This window comes from Ambystoma mexicanum, chromosome 9 (assembly GCF_040938575.1).
Source record: "Ambystoma mexicanum isolate Mex_15411 chromosome 9, UKY_AmexF1_1, whole genome shotgun sequence".
NCBI lineage: Eukaryota > Metazoa > Chordata > Amphibia > Caudata > Ambystomatidae > Ambystoma > Ambystoma mexicanum.
In genome coordinates, this window is record NC_090931.1 from 89,727,987 (window position 1) to 89,750,392 (window position 22,406).

Here is a 22,406-nt window from a genome sequence, read left to right on the forward strand (position 1 = left end):
TTGCTGCTGCCGTGTTACCTGAGGACCTTAATACCAAGTAAGCACCACTAGATCCCATGAGGGACATGATGGAAGAGGTGCCCAGGAACATTGGTGATCATTCATAAGACAGGGAATTGCTGCTGCCGTGTTACCTGAGGACCTTAATACCAAGTAAGCACCACTAGATCCCATGAGGGACATGATGGAAGAGGTGCTCAGGAACATTGGTGACCATTCAAAAGACAGGGATATGCTGCAGCCGTGTTACCTGGGGAGCTTAATACCAAGTATGCACCACTAGACCCCATGAGGGACATGTTATATTATGTTACGTTATTTTGCATTTATATAGCGCCTTATATACCATTGGTATGGTCTGAAGGCGCTGGTAGGTTGAACACCCTTGGGAACCGAAGTTCGGGTCAGAAGAGAGAGTCGAGAGAGTCGAAAGGTGCGTGTGCGCACCAGGTATGTGTGCTGCTGGTGCAGAATTCGTGTAGTAGCTGCTTCTTAGCGGTAGGTGTGGTGGTTGAGAGATCAGGAGCATGTGTTCGCTCTGGCAGGATTTATCCAGACTGAGTGTGGCTGCGTTAGGCCTGAGGCGAACGCCTGGATGGGGGGGTGTAACCAGCAGTGTTTACATAGAGTGATGGGGAGTGAGCGGGAGATGTTGATATGAGAACAGTTATACCGAATGGTGTCATAGTATCTCTGTGTTCTAGTTGAGTGGTGGTATAAAGAAGAGAGTAAGCGTGGGGTGTGGTATGATGGGATATATGCGGTTTCAAATGTTCCCTGCATTCCAAGGCATATTATGTATGTTACACAATTCTATGCGATCAAGTCCATTCTATGCACTTTTATTCATTTCAGGCGTTCGAGATCAGGAGTTTCACTCATCCACTCTGTACGCTCATCCGCTCTGTACGCTCATCCGCTCTGTACTCACATCCGCTCTGTGCACTCATCTAATCTACACACTCATCCAATCTACACACTCATCCTACCTATACACTCATCCTATCTATACTCTCATCCAATCTACACACTCATCTAGTCTACACACTCATCCGCTCTACTCACTCATCCGTTCCACACACTCATCTGCTCCACATACTCGTCCGCTCTATGTACTCATCTGCTCTACGTACTCATCCGTTCTACTTACTCATCCGCTCTACTTACTCTTCCGCTCTTCGTGCTCATCCGCTCCACGAGCTCATCAGCTCTATACACTCGTCTGCTCTACACACTCATCCGCTCCACACACTCATCCGCTCCACACACTCATCCCCTCTCACACACTCATCCCCTCTCACACGCTCATCCCCTCTCACGCGCTCACCCCCTCTCACACACTCATCCACTCTCACACACTCATCTCCTCCTCACACTCATTCCCTCCTCACACTCATCCCCTCCTCACACTCATCCGCTCTACACACTCATCCGGTCTACACACTCATCCAATCTACACATTCATCTGGTCCTCATACTCATTCTAATCTACACACTCATCCGGTCCTCCCACTCATCGGGGTCAACATACTACTTGTCCGCTTGATATACTACTCATGCGCTCTACATACTCATCCACTCCACACGCTCATCCGCTCCACACAGTCATCCGCTCCAGACATTCATCCGCTCCAGACACTCATCCGCTCCACACACTCATCCGCTCCACACACACATCCGCTCCACACATGATGGAAGAGGTGCCCAGGAACATTGGTGATCATTCATAAGACAGGGATATGCTGCAGCCGTGTTACCTGGGGACCTTAATACCAAATATGCACCATGAGGGACATTATGGGCTTGTTTAAAAAGGTGGGACATCTACAAAGGACATACCAAAACGCTTCAAAGGTGGCCTCCATGATGGAAGGTTCGGGCTCAGGGCAGCTAATGTTGGTGTTCCTGTTGATCCCCCGCTGAGGACAACATTTAGGAAATGATATTACAGCCATGCTGATTATAGCTTGTTAATTATGTACAGTTGGTGTCTGACCATGACCTGGTGACCTTGAAACATTGCCAAGCATTTGAAAATCATTTCTCGTAAAATCGCTTTCTGTGACACTTTACAGTCAATAACTGATAAGGTTCTGGTTATGGTAGTATGTTTATTTTGTTAATTGCTGGGGATGAACACACGGATTTGCATGTTATTTCTTATATTAAAGCACACTCCTTTTTGTATGCATCTGATTGAACTACTTCATTTATTTTTCTACAACACAGAAGCTGCATATTAGTGTTTTTTTTAAATCTAAACAGATTCTACATTGATATATGTCAGCAACTGGAAGATCTGTCACATTACATTAAGCAAACCTCCAGGTCATAAAGGGAATGTCTCGGGAGGATAACTCAGGGGCAACACAGAACAACACAGGTTCGATCCCTGGGTCCACACGATTAAGCATGTTATAAATAATCAATTAAAATAATAATTATAATGAAGTTGAGGGCATGTTCCAAGCAATACAATACCTTTCATCAGAGTTCTGTAGCATTATAAATGGACTTTGCCTTCGGCCTCATGCCTTTATTAGGTCACAGAACTCCTCAGTGGCTTGTGATATCCTTATGACTTGCGAAAGGGGGTAGTTTATACACTATATTATGGATGGGCCCAATTCGACCGACAAATGCACTTTCATTGTTTGCACCAGCGCAAATGTTCTCGTAGTGCTAACACCATTCCATGTTACACATTCCATACATGTACTATTGCTAATATACTTTGTCCTGGTAACATGCATTGAAAGTACATATTTTTTGCCCAAGGGAAATTGTTGCACGAGTGCTTACACCATGAAACATCACACTTGCCATGGTGCCTTTTTTTTTAATATGGCCCTAAAGTTTTTGCACTTGTGCAACTTTGCCTTGGAGCTAATACGGTGCAACTTTGCAATTGCACTGGTGCAAAGGTTTTGCAATTTGCCCCCTGGCGTGGGTTACAGAGTCCACCACCAGATGCTGGCTAACAAGATTTAGATTTGCAGTCCTTCCATTTGGACAAACTCTGGCTTTATGGGGAGGAAATAAAGATGAAATGTCCATTTGCCCATTTTGTCCGTTGTCAAAAGTAACAGAAATCAATTTTTTTCTCATATGCCCCAATTATGTACAAATTTGGACCATGACCCAGAGCTTTAAGTGGGCCAGAGCCAGCCGGGGCCGAGCCCTGGCAGGCTCCGAAATCTCCTTTTGAGGCGGGGCCCTGCGGAGCGTCAGTCTTCAGAAAAAAATGCCTTTCATCCATAAATGTGGCACCACACCTGTGAGGCATCCCTTCAAGCAAGAGATGCCTGTGGGCATTTGCAGGAATTTCAGTCTTTAGGGAAAAGGTCTATGCTTCCAGCGGTCTCACACTTTCAGCCTTAATGGTGACACTGCCCATCCCCAGCTGGCGAGGGGCAGCGCCACCATTAAGGCTGAATAGGCGAGGCGATGTCCCCTGCGATGCAAGCCTATAGAAAATAAATACAGAGATCAGCACCCTCTGCGTCACTAGGGAGAGGGTGCTGATCTCTACATACGGTTGTCTGGCAGAGGTGCCTGTAGCCCATTGAGTCAGGGCATCAAGGGGCGTGGCCTAATGAGCCAATAGGCGACCCCACCTTTAGGCCACGCCCCCTTGATGAGCCCTGGCTCATTTTGCAGTGCCACTTAAGGCACTGCTGCAACCCTTCTTCCATTACTGATGTGACACGGAATTGGACAGTGCATGATGGTGTTCACATATCATTGGACAGTGCATGATGGTGCTCACATATCATTGGACAGTGCATGATGGTGCTCACATATCGTAAACAAATAAAAACCCATCAGTGGCAAGGGCACTTGAATCTTATATGTTACATGAAGACAGCTCTCAGAATCAGAGCCAAAGAGAATTCTCTTTTTTAGCATTTCAAAATTTTGTATTTTCTGACTGAAGGTTTATTTTATTATATCGTTGTGGCATCGTTAATTCATTTTTATTGTGTGTTTATATATTTACCACTACTTAGACATTTCTCTTTTTGTTAAATTTGGTTGTTTTATTTACTTTTCTGGTGTTTTTTTGTGCCAAACAAAAGTATTTTCTTGTGCATTAACTACATGTTTGTACTAGCCTTTGTAATACGTTTTAGTAATAGCATGCGATGACTGTTGATTTATGCATACAATTATTTAGGCTTGTGTGAGTCTTGGGCCAGAGAATACACATTCAAAAGCAAACAAAACATAATCATACTTTTCAAGAATAGAAAGCAGTTATACATTACTAGCATTACTACACCACCAACACCCATTCATTGCAGGTGCAGGGTTTGCTTTGCTGCCATTTCAGGATCTATGAGGTTTCCTCGAATTTGTACAACTTTTCTGTATTTTACCACTTTTTGTACCACGACAAACATGCATCCATGGTTTGGTGGTACAACAAAATGGTAAACAAGATGGCCCAAAAAAACCTGCAAAGTTGTAGTAGGAAAAAGTGAGGAATACCTTGTTTCAGTTTAGCACACATCCCTTTCTTTAGAGGCAAAAATGAACATAATAGTATCAAAATCAATGTGAGATAACTTGCTGGTCTTTCGTTCATTCAACTCAGTATCATTTATAATGAAGCCTGAATCACTCAAAACCTTCTTAACAAACTCTGCGTCAGTGCAGAGGAGTGGAAACTTAAAGTCCTCATGCATGAAAAAGGTTGCGTTAATGAACACATGCATTAGCAGGTGACCCCCGACTTTCAACAGCAATGACATATTTCTCACACTGGCGATGAAGGCGTCATCTCCCTGGCACAGACGATTTAGGATATAGGGGCAGAACACGCAATCGGCCTGAGGCAGGGGCTTGGGTGCTTTTAGGCCTTTTTCAGTGACTTCGCCTTTTAGAACTTGCGTGATGAGTCCTCTTGATTTCTCCTCCTTCTCACTCCACTTTTTCCTAAAAAGAATACATGAAGCATTATTTGGAGTGTAGACATTTCCACTAAATGTATTCCTCTTGGTTCATGTTCTGCTTCTGCATAAACCCCCATCTATGCAGATCACGCTGTTATTTCCCTGCTAGTTTCTTGCTTTATAAATCCCATACATACATTCATATATACAGTGATAATTTGCCCACTAGCTTGTGATCGTTTCAGGTTAGTGCTGTTGATACGCATACTTTGTACATTTATCATATCAATACTATATATACTCAAATCTAAGGATATCTGTGCAATGGGGACTGCGCATGTGTACATGTGCGCGCACGCGCACACACACACACACACACACACACACACACACACACACACACACACACAGACACAGCCCCTCTGCACAGTTCGAAAGCCTTAATCACAATGCAGAGAAACATAAAGTGGGAATCAGTTGCAGTGTGTATCTCAGTAATGGATTCCTGAAGCTCCAGCCAGCCCCTCTTGGACATAGAGCCCCAACAGGAGAAAGAAAGTAAGACATATACAATTAGAGAGACAAGACACTGATACAGAGAGAGAGAACGAGAGAGGGTGGGAGAGAGAGAGAGAGAGAGAGAGAGATAGCCTGATACTGACAAATTCTATCCGAGACACTGACATAGAGAGAAACAGAGTGAAAGAGAATGACACTTGCACTAATCCTGACAGTGACTAGGACATTGAGACAGAGAGTGTCAGACGAACATGTTTCATTATGTAACTACTAGAAATAGCAATATTTCAAAATGGCAACAGATATATTATATGCAAAAATATAAGGAGATGAGAAAAGTGTACTCAAATGTGCCAGCTCAAAGTTGAGAGTATAAGTTGGTGACTCACATTAACTTCCAGTAAACAAATTTAGATTAAGTTCATTTTCAAAAAAGAGAAAACTTAATTCAATATAGATGATGCTCTCCAAATGTGTTTAATTTAGTTGTTAATTAAAAAAACAAAACACTATGTATATCTGGGTGTTATCATCACACCTAGTAGCTTTCAAGTTGGTCATTCTCAAGTCTTGAAATAGTCAAAATTCTGTGTTCTAAAAATACAATATAGAATACTTTCAATACTTGTGTTCCACTTAATTACATTCTCTTTTGTAAAGTTCTCGACACGTGTTTCCACATTGATTATATCAATAGTTCATCAGGAGAGGGAATGATATCTGACAGAATAGGATAGAAGAAGAGAGAGGGGTGCAAGGTTATTACAGTTTTCTTGAGTCTTAAGATCATGTTGTTGTCAAATTTGATTATAAGTATACAGTAGTGTCATTTTCATTATTCTGACTCACCCTGGATTGATTTGTAATTCAGATGAAGATACCTTAGGTTTTTCCAGTTACTTTTTATTTATAACTTCAATATTGCTTTCCAAATGTTAGTTTTTGTCTAATTCAAGGTTAGGACAACTGCTGGGAAGAGAAAACTATGCATGATTTCTATTGAAATGTTTAAAGAGTTAAGAGCTTGGAAAAAAGCATTATTTTTAGCAGAGCTACTGGATCAAATTCTTGTTTGCTTACCGTTTGTTTTCAAAAAGTCCTGGGTGAAGCTGAAAAGGTCCTTATCGCTGTGATAAGCAGTGGGACAAGTAGCCGGGCTGGTTGCGCGGCATTTGTGTCTTCAGATGGGCTTTTTATAGTCTAAGTGATGTGCGGTGACGTCATCACATAGTGCACAACGTTATCTAACACGACGTAGTGACGTCATCGCGTTTTCAATGGATTTGGCAGGCATTTTGGAGCAACCCGCTCAAAATTAAGTACTTCTGGTTTAGATGTATGTTTACCCTTTTGGAGATATTTAAGTGTATTTTTCTTACATAAACCCAACTTTTAAGGTCTTACTGATTTAAATTTAGGAATTAGTTTATAGTACTTGGATTCTCTTTTAGTTTACGATTTAACGCTCTGTTTCTAAATAAGCTTGCTATTTTGGTTTAAGGTCTTTCTGATCAAATTAAGCTAAGTTTAGAAAGGTTTGATTTGTAGATTAATTACTAACTTTCTGTAAGAGGTTACATTTGATGCATAGGTCATAGAGAAAGTATAGTGAGAAAAGTGGAAGAAAAGTCAATTTGTGACATAATAGAAAAACTGTCCAATATATGTGTACAAATAACATTTAGTTATTTCTGATAATAAACAAAAAAGGAAGATTTTTTTCATACAAACTAAGTCATTTTCATTCTTATACTACAAAGCAAACATTTATGTGCTAAAGATTGGTTGTGCTTACATCTGATGGTGCATTCCTATTTCAAGAATGAAAAATGACTACAACAAATTATACATTTCTGTATCACAATTCAGACCTGAAACGCATGTGTCCATGATACAAATCCATTTACATTTCTGTTTGCGTAACAGTTCCTCCTTCTTACGCCCTCTAGGGGGTAAAGAAACTTTCTCCAAGCCAAAGATTTTTAGGTTTGAACTTTCAAAAGTTGGGTGATCTTCAATGATATGAACCGATATGGGGGATCTGAGGTCCTTGTTTCAGATGGCTCTTATGTGTTCAAAGATTCTCACCTTTAGTTTTCTTGTGGTGCTACCAATATACAGTTTACCACAAATGCATTCCATTCCATAAACAACATATGTTGAATTGCAGTTTATTAGATGGTTGATTTGTTTTGTTTTGACATTTGGAAGGTGGATTTCCTTTTTTCCTTGATATAGGATAGGGCATAGTTTGCAGTGCCCACATTTAAAAGTGCCCTTGATAGAGGTATGAAAAAGGGTTTTTCTTGCACTTGGTATTGGGCTGAGAAAGCTTAGTCTAATCAGGTGTTTAATGGATGGTGCTCTCCGAAAACAAATACTTGGAGAGTTGTCCAAATGTTTCTGTAGGCTTGAGTCTGTGAGGAGAACATTCCAATGTTCGGATAATATCCATTTAATTTTCTTGGCTTCAGTGCTGTAGGTGGTAATGAACTGGGTTTTGTGTCTAGCGGTATACGTTTTCAGTTTATCAATGAGTACAGATTCTCTTGAAACTTGCTCTGCTTTATTGATAGCTGCTTTTATATTTCTTGAGTAAAACAAAAAGAGGCTGCCCAAAAGAGGGGAGGACTGGAGGGCGGGAGAAGCTATAACAAGGGGGTTGTCCTACCCTCTATGAATCAAAGGAGTGCACAAAATACATCAAGTGCACACTGGTTTTTAAACGCTTTTGGGTGCCCATGCAACTGTGGCAACCGTTGTTGAAAACAACATACTTGCTGCTGACAAACACATATCTCAAACTTGTAAGAAAGTATCAGCTTTTATTAGTTTTAGCTGATGCTTTTTCTTTTTTTGCAAAGTATTTACGTTTTTGTATATACATAACAGTACATAATGACCGTTGTGGTAAACAAATGCATAGTTATGTTGGAAATTCAGTGTAACATATTTACAGATGACATAAGGTGTAAAACATCCACTTATACATTTTAACAGTCAACTTGCTTGTAAGTAGAAAATCCCATGTGATTAGGTACAGAAAACACTGGATGAAAGTGTAAATGGAGGAGACATTGATAGTGGGTCTCCTATGCCGGGCTAAAGTCTGACATTATATTTCTTGATCCATAGCTTCTCTGTTTAAATTTTAGGAAAGTTTTCTGGAGATTGTTTTGCAAGGTGAGAGGTGTGCTGCAATTCCGTTTTATCCTGAGGATCTCCCCATATGGGATATTTTGAATGGTGTGTCTTGGATGATGTGATGTGGTAAAGAGACTATTGCCAGCCGATGGTTTTGTGAAGAGTTTCGTTTGAATTTGTGTATTTTCCACAAATAGTTCTAAATGCAAGAATTCTATATTAGTGACACTGACTGATTTTGTAATGGAAAGGTTGTATTCGTTATTGTTTAGATGAGTGACATAAGTATCCAGTTGTTGGGTGTCGCCTTCCCAAATTTTCAAAATGTCATCAATAAAACGACATAGCAAAAACAAAGAGGTGATGGCTGGAAGGTTTAGACTTAATCTTAACCACTGGCAATGCTCTGGGCAACCCTCCAGACCACCGTTCTTCGCCTGCCAAGCCATTACAGAAGGGAAAGACCATATGCAAATCAGGCTTGGCCCCACCCCAAAAGGGGCAGTCCAGCCCAAACTGCTAGGCCACATCCCTTCTGCACGAGACCACAAGCATCCCCAAACATGTTTCGCCCTTGTTGGGGCTCATCAGTGAGGAGTAGCTTGAGTCTCTAGGCCCAGCAGGCACGGGACCCACGTCTGGGCATACCCGTCCCACTCGGGGTGACATAGCAAAAACAAACAGGTGATGGCTGGAAGGTTTAGACTTAATCTTAACCACTGGCAATGCTCTGGGCAACCCTCCAGACTACCGTTCTTCGCCTGCCAAGCCATTACAGAAGGGAAAAACCATATGCAAATCAGGCTTGGCCCCACCCCAAAAGGGGCAGTCCAGCCCGAACTGCTAGGCCACATCCCTTCTGCACGAGACCACAAGCATCCCCAAACATGTTTCGCCCTTGTTGGGGCTCATCAGTGAGGAGTAGCTTGAGTCTCTAGGCCCAGCAGGCACGGGACCCACGTCTGGGCATACCCGTCCCACTCGGGGTGACATAGCAAAAACAAAGAGGTGATGGCTGGAAGGTTTAGACTTAATAAAATGACCCCAGAACTTGACATTATTACGGAAAAGTAGATGTTTCCAGGCATGCTGTAGTTCGAAGAAACCCATGAAAAGATGTGCATAGGATGGGTCAAAACCTTTATGAGACAATTTAGCTTGAAATTCAATGAAAACATATACGAGCTGGCGCCAAGTGAGAGCTTTGTTGGTTGCAACATCTTTTTTCTCTCAGATATATTATATGCCCCTGCATTGCCAAGATATATCGTGACAGGGTCAGGGGCTTGACCCTGTTAGAGGGGAACAGGGCTACTCTCAGCCTGGGGAAGAAGAACTACCAGGATTTTTACCAGTGCCAGTCTTGCCAGTCATGCCCCAGAAGTCAGGTGAGAGAGTCATGAAGGCCCCAGTCTCTGCTCCCCCACCATGTGCCTTGTTGAATGAATATGGTACCACTGTCACTGCTTCGATACTGGCCAAGTTCTTCTTCTCTCATTTTAGAACTATTGATACTGGCATCATGCCCAGTGGCCACCAGAAACTGTAGCAACCTGGAGAGATAAACTGGCAGTGCCAAAAACGTCCCTGAAGAACTGGTGTTCAAGGAGACGCGTTCTGTGCAGAATCAATTATGCTAATGACTGCATTTGAAGGCAAAGCAGAGTAAACACTGAATTCCCCTTACCCCAGTACCAGATTTGAATGCCATGCAAGAAAAGGGGTAGGGCCTAAAAGGTCTTATAAAGACTTACTGTGTGAAAACCCATTCCACTGGCACAGAGCAGACAGAGATTGGCCCCTATCGTCAGGTGCGGTGCCTGACCAATGGATTTGAGTGAGAAGGATAGAAACATGAAGGGAGTAGTATAAGAGCCTGGTGCAAAAACATTCCTCAATTCTGGAAAATATTGTAAAAAAATGTGTGAAGTTAGTAGTGATCATTTAATTACCCCTAAACCATTACACAATGCATCTCTGATTGCCAGTGCACCTACTCTATGCAATGAAATCCTGGAATCTACAAAAGTAGAAATACTATTGGGCAGTGATGATGACGAAGAGGCTGTGTTTCCATTTTCTAGGAGAGCAAGAAGAAAATGCAAAAAAGCTATGTCACTGAGAATCTCATCTAAAGTGGCATCTATAATTGTCAGAGATGATGCTGTTCCAAATGAGGACAAGAAAAAAAAATGCCAATTTATTTTTCAAAAAGCACAGAGAAAGGGTGCAAAGAAAGACAAGCAGGGATCTTTTTAAGAGGGGGCAATTTGACAAGTTGGCTACTGACTAATAGAGAGGAGAGGCGATGTGTGGATCAGCATCAAGCAGTGGCTTATGACGTATTGTACTCAACAAAAGAGAACAGTTCGCAGGAGGACACTGTATCCATGCTTTATCAAATAAAAGTGGTCAATGAACTGGTTAATGGGAAAATGCAGTGTTGGACTGCCACTCAAGTTCTTAATGCAACTATGCAGGTACTGGGCAAGTAATATATCAGGTTCAGAAAAAGGAAGTAAAAGTCTTATCCCCCACACAATTGGCCATATCAAGTCTCTTTGCTAGCCTTGATTTGGCCATTAATTGTAGTTGCTTGCTTTCTCATTTTTGGTAATTTGCCCACTTTGTGGGTAATAACAAACATTAGACTTTGAGTATGTGGAACAGGTTACGTCATGCGAAGCTAAAGTATCAAGAGTTCATTGTAATACTGAGTCTCTCTTACAGTGGGGCTGTGATCTAGATTGTGCCCGTCCCCAGAAAATATCTAATAACATGGAAAGTCGGGGTGTGTCTGGAAAGGTGATCATGAAAGAGGTTTGTGTGACAAATCCTCCATCTGTACTATCTGTACGAGATCCCTCAGTGAAATCCCTCTGGGAATGGCTTTGTTCAAACCATTATCTGATCTTATAATTACATCATGGAGTACTAGGGTTCATAACCATTTATTTAGTTAGGACAGCTCTTTTGGTCTCCTAATGCCTGCAGATATAATCTTGTTTCAGGAGTCTTGGATGCAGGAGGTACCCATATTGGATGGGTACTCCTGCTATATTAAATCAGCAAGAAAGGGAGAACAGGTTTGTCCATTTTGGGTCTTGATCACAATGGTATTAGTAGTGAATACACATGATCCTGCTGGCAGTATGTCTACACAAAATATTCAGTATTGTATTCCTGACATATTGTCTGATCGATTGTCACTGCATTCGAATGTTGATATTATCCTTTGCAGAGATCTAAACAACATTGCTTGCTGTCAGGGTTCGATCCTCAGGTGGGCTTAAAGAAAGGATCATTTGTACATAATTCACTGAATTATGAAAAAGTCACTTGAATAGACCGAGTTTTTAAAAGATCTAGAGGTCTATAGGTTGAATGGGCGCATCAGAGGGGATGTGCCAGCTGCATTTACATGGCGTAATGGTGCGGTATTCTCTACCATCGACTATATCTATGTGAGTGAAAGCATAATTCAGTTGGTAATAGACCTCAATTTGGTGATCATGAATACCTATAGTGATCATGCTATATTATCCCTTTATTGCAATCTCTTTGAGGTGAGGTGTAAAAGATATGATTAAGTTGCTGCCATTGAGGTGCATTTAGTGGGAATCGACTAGGTTGGACAGATTGGAATTTGAAAAGGATTAAGACTTTCATGTGGCAAGTTAAAGTTGACTATAAAGATCGATCCACTGCCAATGATATTGTAGAATGTAGAACATCCATTGTCTATGAAATGCTACCTATGGGAAATGGTATATGTCTGAATACAAATCTTTGCCCTGGAAGAGTGTATGATAAAAACGTAGCTATTGTTAAAAGAGATATGAGATGAGAAATCAGAGGTATTGAGAGGGATAATTACATAAAAGAAGAACAAATAATTAATATCCAAATTGGCTGAAGTGCTATAAAGCATCATCTGTTAATGTGGCTCGGCAAGCGATGGTTAAGGTTTTAGTGGCAGGTGACAGTAAAAAACTGTGGACATCCTACAAATCCATCACACAAAAAAGCCAAATTGATTTGGTGTGATATATCAGTGGACCTATTTGGTTGGATTTTTTTTATGAAGAAGTTTGCAGGTAATGATGAAATTGTTATAAAACAAGGCAGCATTGGGTTTGTATTCAATTGTTCCTCTATTGTGGAGATAATGACACATTTGAAACACTAAAGAGCTTCGGACCCAGAGGTGATATGTAATATAATCCTGAAGTCGAATGCCTTGTTGTGGACAGATATTTTGTGTGACCTATTTAACAAGGCAGCGGCTCATGGTTTGGTCGAGGACTCTTGAAGGATGTCCCATCGGGTCCCAGTTTACAAAAAAGCTAATCCAAACAATCCTGTAAATTACAGGTTGTTGGCTTTTACTGATGTGGCATGTAAGATTGTTTCAATGTTTATACTGAAAGAAATTAATAGGTGGTGTAGAAAAATCACAATTTGAATTGTTGCTAGACTGGCTTTTGGAAGGGGCTCTCCACTGGTGTAAACATTTGTGATATCAACTCCTTGATGGAGCAAAGTAAAGTAAAAGATGCCTTACCTCTATATGTTTTATTTGTGGACTTTACATCTGCTGTTACTATAGATCGGAGTATGTTACGGTTCAATTTGGAGACAATTGGAGACAATGGAGACAATGGGCCTGCCACATGACCTATTGTATGCATGTCAACTGTTGTACTGTGACAATAAGGAATTGTTTAATGCAGTTCCTATCAGGAGAGGAGTCAGACAAGGATGTGCTCTGGCTCCCCTCCTATTTAATCTTTATGTAACAGACCATGGTAGTGCTTTGACATTAGTTAAGAATGCTCCTCCAAGCTTGGGTATTAGGAAAGTTGGTTGGCTAGGTTACGCTGATAACTCTGCGATCCTAGACAGTACCTACATTGGTTAATTTGAATAAAACCCAGTATATGTTATTTGGCAAAAAATGCTGTAGAGACATAAGAATTGGTCTTAAGTTGGGTATTATTTGGAGGAAGAGCCTGGGCCTAATGGGATCAACAACAATAGAAGCAGTTGAGTTGGGGTTCATTTCCCCATAACCACCCTGATAAAGATAAATTGGGGAAAGCAATATATAAAGATAATGTATGCCCCAATGGTTCCCTGTTAAATATGTTATGTTACTTGGCATTCATATAGCGCTTTATATATCATTGGTATGATGTGAAAGCGCTGATAGGTTAAACGCCCTTGTCACTTCAGTTCTGGTCAGTAGAGCAGAGAGATGGTGTCATAGGATGCGTGGGTGCAGATGTAAATGCCGGAAGATAGCTGCATCCTAGCATTAGGTGAGGTGTTGAGGATATCGGTTGGATGTGTGCAGTCTGGTGGGTGGACATCCAGGCTGGGTTTGGCCATGTTAGGCCTGAGGGACGCTTATGTGAGCAGCTTAGACGGAATGGCAGTGGAGAGCTGCGTGTTATTAAGGTGATGAGGTGTTCATGGGGTAGTGTTTGTATGTGAACAGCAATGCCGAATTTCTCAGGGGTATAGCTGTGTTCTAGTTGAGTGATGGTGTATAGTAGAGAGTAGGCGTAGTGATGTGATATGATATGTTGGCACTTCCTTAGAGCGTCAAGACCATGCACGTGAACAGGAGGGCAGGGAGCATGTCAACACACAGTTAAACAGTGACAGGGCAGAGTTTACGATGACAGGAGGGGGCATATGGATATACAGCGTGTGGATCAAGAAAGCAGGTTATGCAGAGACACATGGGCATGGTGGGAACATATAGTGATGAGACGGTTGGGTAATGCTGGTTGGGTAAAGCCTATTACAGGAACCGGATGGTATTGGTATAGGGCATACATACATACAGTGACAGGGTCTTGGCTTATAACGGTAGGAGGGGACAGGACATATGGATATACAACAATCACATGGGAACATGAAAGCAGGGTACACAGAGGCACATACTAGAGGGTAGGTTAATTCCATCCATTCCTTCGGTCTATCCAGCTATTACATCAGTGAATCTGACCACATCTTCATCCATTCATTCCGTCCATCCACACCATTGACACATGCAGCCAATTTCTTCATTTCTTCTTTCTCTCCATCCATCAATCCCACTAATCTATCCATCCATTTCATCCATTTTTTCGTCCATGCATTCAGTCCATCCATCCCATCCATGAATCCATTTGTTTCTTCTATTCCTTCATCCATTCATTCCATCCGTTTGTTCCGTCAGTCCGAAGTCCTCCTTCATTCCCCTTCCATCGATTCCAGCCATCCACTCCATCAATTTCTGTCGGTCCGATGTCCTCGATCACTTCCATTCCATCCACTCCATTCACCCCATCCACTCCATCCATCCCATCCACTCCATCCATCGCTCCACTCCATTCACCTCATCCACTCCATCATCTCATCCACTCCATCCATGCATCCACTGCATCCATCCATGTGTTTCTTCCATTTCTTCACCCATTCATTCCAGCTGTTCGTTCCATCAGTCAGATGCCCTCCATCACTTCAATTCCATCGATTCCAGCCATTCACTCCATCAAATTCCACCCACTCCATTCACCTCATCCACTCCATCCGTCCCATCCAATCCGTTGTTCCAACCATGCATCTATCTGTTTCTTCAATTTCTTCATCCAATCATTCTTTCCCTTCGGTCAATCAGTCCAATGTCCTCCATCACTTCGATTCCAGCCATCCACTCTACCAGATTCCGCCCACTCCATCCACTCCATTCAACCTATTCACTGCGTCAACTCCATCCATCCCATCCTTGCATCCATTTGTTTCTTCCATTACTTCATCCATTCATTCCATCCGTTCATTCCATCAGTCCGATATCCTCCATCACGTCCATTCCAGCCATCCACTCCATCAAATTCCACCCACTCAATTTACTTTATTCACCCCGTCCACTAAATCCATACCATCCACTCTATCCATCCCATCCGTGCATCCATTTGTTTCTTCCATTTCTTCATCCATTCATATTGTGAGGCTTGCCATTATTAATCATAAAAGTGATGCCCTATGAAAATTGAAATAACTTAATGAGGATTTTTATGTGATAATTGGGTCAGTGGGTCAATGATTGGCTGGGGTTTTGGTCATCTTGGCCTATCGGAGAGCCGTCAGGCTTGGCCGGCTCTCCTCCCAAGGCCCACTCCTGGCCCCTGCCCGCTCCCTGTCCGCTGCCGGTTTGGTGTACCCTTCCTATGCACCCTGAGGACAGTGCTCTAACTTTTTCCTTGGAACCCTGTACTTTTGACACTATCACCTCTTCAACCATGGGTTAGTCACCCCTGCCTCGTCATTCTAGACCCCTGACTTTTCCAGCTTCACCCCATCTCACACTTTCCCCACGCTCACAGCTTGTGACTGATGGCATTTAGTAACATTTGATTTTGTTTTGAACCTAGATGTTATTAAAATTTGCTTCTGTTTTGAACTTAGCTGTTAGTAAACTTTGCTGCTGTTTTGAACTTAACTGTGCCCAGTGGGTGCCCTGTGCTACCCCTTCTTACTTTTCCCCACATCCTGTCTACCTCCCGCCCTCCATCCACTACTCTCTCTTTTCTTCCGCCTCCTCCACAACACTGATGGCACTCTCTGTCTCTCCAATTTTTTCTAACTGTTTCTCCATTGACTATCCTACCCTTCTCACTAGGTCTGGGAGGAAGAAGTTCAAAAAGCATATCTTTGCCTCTAAGCCTGGCCTCCCTATCGCTGACACTTACTCCAGCGCTTCCTCCAGACAGACCCTCATCGAAATACTCTTTGTTGTTCTTTTGCCTGACCTTTGGACTCCTCATATGGTCTCTGTGCTCTCTCCTTTCTCTTCCTCACCCATTAATGGTGGTACCCATTGGGAGGCACTCCAGGACCCTTCCATTCCTCTAAGGTCATAATTCATATCTACTTTAATGGCACTGTCATTGTCCGAGGTCCTCAGGTCAACCTTCTCCTCTTTGACAGATGCTAACCAAGCCTCATCAATATCCTTTCTTCCCTGCTGTCCCGTCTTGCCCTTCTTCAGCTTCCTTGCCCCCCCTTAGCTACCTTGCCCTCTCCTCCTTCCTCTTCTGCCCCCCTCTGGCTCCTTCTACACCTCCGCAGGGCATACCTCTGTTTGTACCCCTCTCCGGAAGACCTTCAAGGATGGCAACCTTCTTCATATTGCCACTCTCAATTCTGGATCAGCTGTCAAACACTCCTCTGACATCTGCCACCTCCTGGAAGCACTTGACCTCAATGTCCTCGGTCTCACAGAGACATGGTTCACAGCCAGCTTTGTCGGAAGATTTGACATTCTTCTCTCTGATGGCTCCAAGGTCATCTCCATTCCCAGAACTAACCGTTCTGGTGTTGGTGTAGCCCTGATCTTTCCGGAGTGGATTCCTGCCTCTGTCATTCCTATGCAAGCCTACTCCTCTTTTGAATGCCTTGTCTGCAGGCTTTCTCTCTCTCCTGGCCACTATCTTACTGTGGCCTCTATCTATCGGCCACCTGGCCAGATCTCCACCTTCCTCTCTGAGTGGGTGGACCTCTCCTCCTCTCTTCTGGCCTTGACCACTCAACTCCACCTTCTTGGAGATTTCAACATCCAGCTGGATGCTTCCTGTCCATCTTTCACGACCTGTGTGACTCTCTCTCTCTTTCTATTCTCCCCCCTGGCCTGACTCACTCTGCAGGCCACACTCTGGATGTTCTGATATCATCTGACCACCCCCTCTCTATCCCTTTGACCACTCCTATCTCCTGGAGTGATGACTCTCTCCTTTCCACTCATCTCTCCCTCGTATCCCTCAGGCAAACCCAACTACAATATTGCCACCTACCTTCTTGGTCATCCGACCCATGAAGCGTGTGTCTGCTGAGGCTTTCGATATCACTTTCTCTACCCCTCCTCCTCCTCCTCATGCTGACTCAAATCCTGACACAGCCCTTTCCACACTCTATTCCTCTATCTCCGATACTCTTGATATCCTTGCCCCTGTCATGAGAATCCGCTTGAAGTCCAAAGCCAAGTGCAACTCTGGTTATGACTCTGACCGAGCCACCCTTAAACGCAAGTGTAGGGTGGCTGGGAGGAAATGGCGGGTTTCTTGTGCTTCCTCTGACAAATGGCCTTCCGCCTGCTCCAAAGGCAATACTGGCTCCTTGTCCGCACAAAAAAGAGAGCCCATATCCAAGCCTGCATCTCTACGACAACTCGGGCAAACTCTTTAAAATCTGCAAGGAGCTGGCCAACTCCACTGCAGTCTCTACCTCTTCTGTCGCCTCACAGACCATTTGCATGGCATGGCCTCTCATTTCATCTCAAAAACCCAGGACAACCTGTACATCATCTCATCCTTTCCTCCTCCCCCCTTCTTTCTCTGATACCTCTGGTCACCCTGCAGCTGCCTCTCCCCCCTCCTTCTCCTCTTTTCCTCTGTTCTCCCCCGACGAGATTTCCAGACAAGTCCAATCTATGAAGGCCTCATCAAAACAGGTTCTCCCCTGTTCGTCCAAAACCATCAAGGACCACATTGACACCCTTGCTCCAGCTCTGGCTGACTTCTGTAACCATTTCTTTGTCTCTGGAGCCTTCCTCTCTTCCCTGAAGCACTGTCTTGTGCGCCCTCTTCTCAAAACACCCACAGCCAACCCCTCTTGCCCGGCTAACTATTGCCTCATTTCTATCACTCCTTTCCTAGGCAAACTCTTGGAAAAGCTGGCCATCTCCCAGATTAATTTTCACACTGACTCTGTAGGTTGTCTCCATGAGCACCAGTCTGGCTTCAGAGCTGTCAGAAGCATGGAAACTGCTCTCCTGAACATCCGTGAAGGCCTTTTCCCCAACCTTGACCCTAACGTCCCTTCTGTCTTCATCTTACTCGATCTCTCTTCTGCCTTTGACATGGTCAGCCATGCATCCTGCTCAACCGTCTCAGTGATAACCTGGGTATCACTGCTCAGGTCCTAGCCTGGCTGACCTCTTTCCTCTCTGATCGGCCCTCCCAGGTCCAACTTGGGTCCTTCCATTCCTCCATTTCATTCTCTACTTGTGGTTTTCCCCAGGGGTCTAACCCCTCTCCATGGCTGTTCAACTAATATCTGCCACCCGTTTCCCACCAAATTGCCACTCTCTGCTTCAACTTTCAGTGCTATGCGGATGACACTCAGCTTGTTTTCAGGCTTCCCTCTGTCAACTCTTCTCTCTCCCTCATCTCTGACTGTCTGCCACCCAGGAGTAGTGTGCCATCAATGATCTCTGCCTTAATGCCAGTAAGACAGAGATTCTCCTCATTGGCACACCTGCACCCTCCTTTCCTGTCACTCTCTGGCTGGCCTCCCTTGAACCACTCCCTGCTCCCACCTGTGATGCTAAGAACCTCGTAGTCATCTTCGACTCCACACTCTCCTTTTCTCCTCACATCTCTGACGTCTCTAGGAAGTCAAACTACTACTGCACATCCTCTGACATATACTTCCTTTCCTCTCCCTTTTCCCAGAAGCTCACTGTCTCTAGTGTTTTGGTTCTCTGTAGGCTAGACTACTTTAACAGCCTCTTTCTAAATCTGCCTGCTTCTACTCTCTGCCATCTGCAACTTATCCAGAACAGGACTGCAAGACTTCTCCTAGGCCTCAAGCCCTGGGATTGTATCTCTCCAGCCCTGAAATCTCTTCATTGGCTCACACTGGCTGCAAGGGTTGAATTCAAGACCCTCTGCTTTGTCCACAAGGCTTTGTGGGCCTGGGTCCATAATACCTTCAACTTTCCCTTTGTAAATATTTTCCCACTCGAGCTGTTCACTTCTCCACTTTCAACTCCCTCAGGGTCAGTCGCTTCTCCAAGCAACGAGTTGAGGGTCGATCACCTTTCCGTGGCCTGGGCCTTCCTTTGGAACAGCCTCCCTAGCACTCTGAAACTTGAGGAGAACCATCTCCGGTTCCGGAAGCACCTCAAAACCTTCCGCTTTGCTTCTACCTTTTCACTTCCTCTAACCTGCTGATCTGTCTGCTTGGCACCCTGCACCTGGCTAACCTCTGATTTCAGGCCCAGGTCCCCGCCCACCCAGCCACACAACCGCACTGCCTCCTGGCAACCCTTGCACTTGGGTCTGTATCTGTAACCCAACAGTCCCTTACCTGCACTTATCAGACACCCCTTGTCTGTGCTTTAAACTTCACACTTTCCAGACTGCTGGCTGCTCTGCCTGTTGTTGTTGCTTTATCTCTTGCTGAGCACTTTCCACCTCTCCCTTCTCCCTCGCATTATCCTCCTTCCCTCTCCCCTGCATTTGCACGTTCTCAATGTCACTGGGCCTAGTAAGATCCTTGTTTTGTCCTCCCCTGTTACCCTCCCTTCCCTCGTTGCGCTCTGAAACACGTGTGTGAGCATGATCAATAATTGGGTGGACCCCAGAGGGGAGGATGGCATTGGATATGTAGTGAAATATTTTACTGTATGTTCTGAAAGATGGGACTGGGTAAAAAGTAATGACAAAGTTGGTAAAATGAAATCATATACGATGTTTACCCAGATGTGTTTTTTTTATAAAAGGCCTCAGGGCTACATAAGGATTTCTCCCTCAACAAACTTAAGAAGAACATTTATGTTCCTAAGATTAAATAAGCTTGAGGTACTGGATGTTAAAAGGTGCTTAGCATTCCAAAGGATGAACGCATCTGTCGATTATGTCTTGATAGCCAACAGATTGAAACAACAAAGCATATATTGACTTCATGCAGTGCTGTAACAAAGACATATGTGCAATATTATAGTAAACATGTGGAAGAATTTGGAAGTATCCAGAACTGTCAATTTTGGTTGCAATGTCAATCTGGATATAGTATAGGCTAAATAATTTCGTTACACAGGTGTGGAAAATTGCTAAGAAACTTGCTGCTATGTAATTTGAGGTTGTGATTAATTTGAGTATTGGGAGAATGTTTGTGTTGAATGTTTTTATACAATACTTGTTATGTATTTGTGTATGTATAGGTAAATAGATGGTTTTAGAATGAAATAATATTTGATAACACTATGTAGTTGATATATATATATATACATATATATATATATATATATTACATGGACACGTTAGCGTCCATGCAGTTATGGTTAAGTTGGTGATTCCATAGGAAGAGCATTTTTTGGGTGGCTTATAACTTCGCTCTCTCTGGACGAATCCTCACCAAACTTTGCATAAAAAAGTATAGGCCCACTCTGAATGTTTTTGCAAAGTTTGGAGAGGTTTGCTCCAGGGGGGGCAAAGTTATAGGGGGGTCCCAAAACTTGTGTTTTTTCCCATAGACATAATGGGAAAAAACTTTGTGCACGCCTACAGGCCAAACCGCTGGACGGATTTACACCAAATTTGCGGCAGGAGCGGTGTAAATCAGTCCAGTAGTTTTTTTTTTAAATTACCAAAATGTAAGGCAAAAAAATTTGTGATATCTCCGTTCGCTTCACGGACGGACTTCCGGTTCGCTCCGCGGACAGTGCCCTGATTGGCCGAGCGGCTTGCGTGATGTCCGCGGACATTCCGACGTGTTCACTGATTGGACGACGTGGAGCGTGTCAGATTTTTGATGGCGCCCGACATCTTGCATTCGCGGACGACCACGGACAGCAAGGTGAAACTTGGTTTAAAAATTGTATTTAGTGGAGTGTGTTGGTGTGTAAGAGTGTTTGGGGAGGGTGGGGGAGTATGAGATAGGTGCAATGTTGTATTTTTTTATGTGCTAGACGCTTTTGTTGTGTTCGATTTGTCTGCGGACAACACGGCTGTTCTGAAATGTTCGTAAATAAACAGAATGGATTCGGTGTCAAGTTGAAAGTGTTCTAAGAAGACGCGTGGGATCCTGGAATGTTCGCAGGGGGTGTCCTGAAGACGTTGTCTGTATTGTTCATTGTCAAGCTGAAAGTGTTCTAAGAACACTCGCGGTGTCCTGAAATGTTCGTATCGTCCTCTGGCAAGTTGAATGTGTTCTTGGAACTTCCTTGTGTCCACGGACATTAAAATGGTTGAAATGCTTGAATCTATGGGTGTGATATGCTGCGGTGGTTGTGGCCAGAATATAGAATGTTGGGTGCATGGCCATTTGGCAATGCACCGAAGACTCTATGCCCTGGCCACAACCACCGCAGCATATCACACTCATATGCCATGCACCCAAGAGTCTATTCCCTGGCCATAAGCACCGCAGCATATCACACTCATAGTGGCTTATAACTTTGGGTCAAAAACAAATTTATAAGGAACAATGTTATAAGCCAGTATTGGTGTAATATGCTGCAATGGTTGTATTTATCATGTTATACTTACTATTTGGTTTAGTAACGGGAGTCCATGTTTTTCTTGTTCATTTCTGTGATAAAAGAAAATAGAATGTTATTATTAGTATTTTATAAAGACTTATTACATTGTACAATCACAATTTTTTTCTTTTTTTGTAACCCTCATGTTTAGTAGATGACAAACCAGAGTACTGTGCAATTTGCTCAGTTTCTGTGTTTGTTGCTAAAATCATTGGGTCTGTCTTTTCGGTTATGCTACAGTTTATTTGTTTTCAGTGTTTACTTGTTGTTTCTGGCTAATGCTTTATACATTGGATTGTTCCAGTTTGGATATTGTAACATTTTGGAGCAGTAAGATACCAGTAGGCGTATTCTAAATGTTTATTTTTTTATATAATTTCGTGGTATTGCTTTATCTATTTGGATATTTCTAAATTTTGGGACAGTTAGATACCAATTGACGTATTCTAACTGTCTATTTTTTGCTCTATTTGAGTGGTATTAATTTATCTGATTAGTTGTTGTAGCATCTTTGGGCAGTTAGATAGCTTTTG

General features: G+C 43.2%; 1 protein-coding gene across 1 annotated transcript in view; it reads right to left on the reverse strand.

Moving 5' to 3' along the window:
- Positions 1-2,091: 2,091 nt before the first annotated feature.
- The window catches only part of LOC138487690 (nicotinamide N-methyltransferase-like), a 52,785-nt gene continuing 32,470 nt past the window's right edge, over positions 2,092-22,406 (reverse strand). The window contains exon 3 of the mRNA XM_069614215.1: positions 2,092-4,938. Within this exon, the coding sequence (XP_069470316.1) occupies positions 4,503-4,938 (436 nt within the window). The 3' untranslated portion in view covers positions 2,092-4,502. The remainder of the gene's footprint in view (positions 4,939-22,406) is intronic.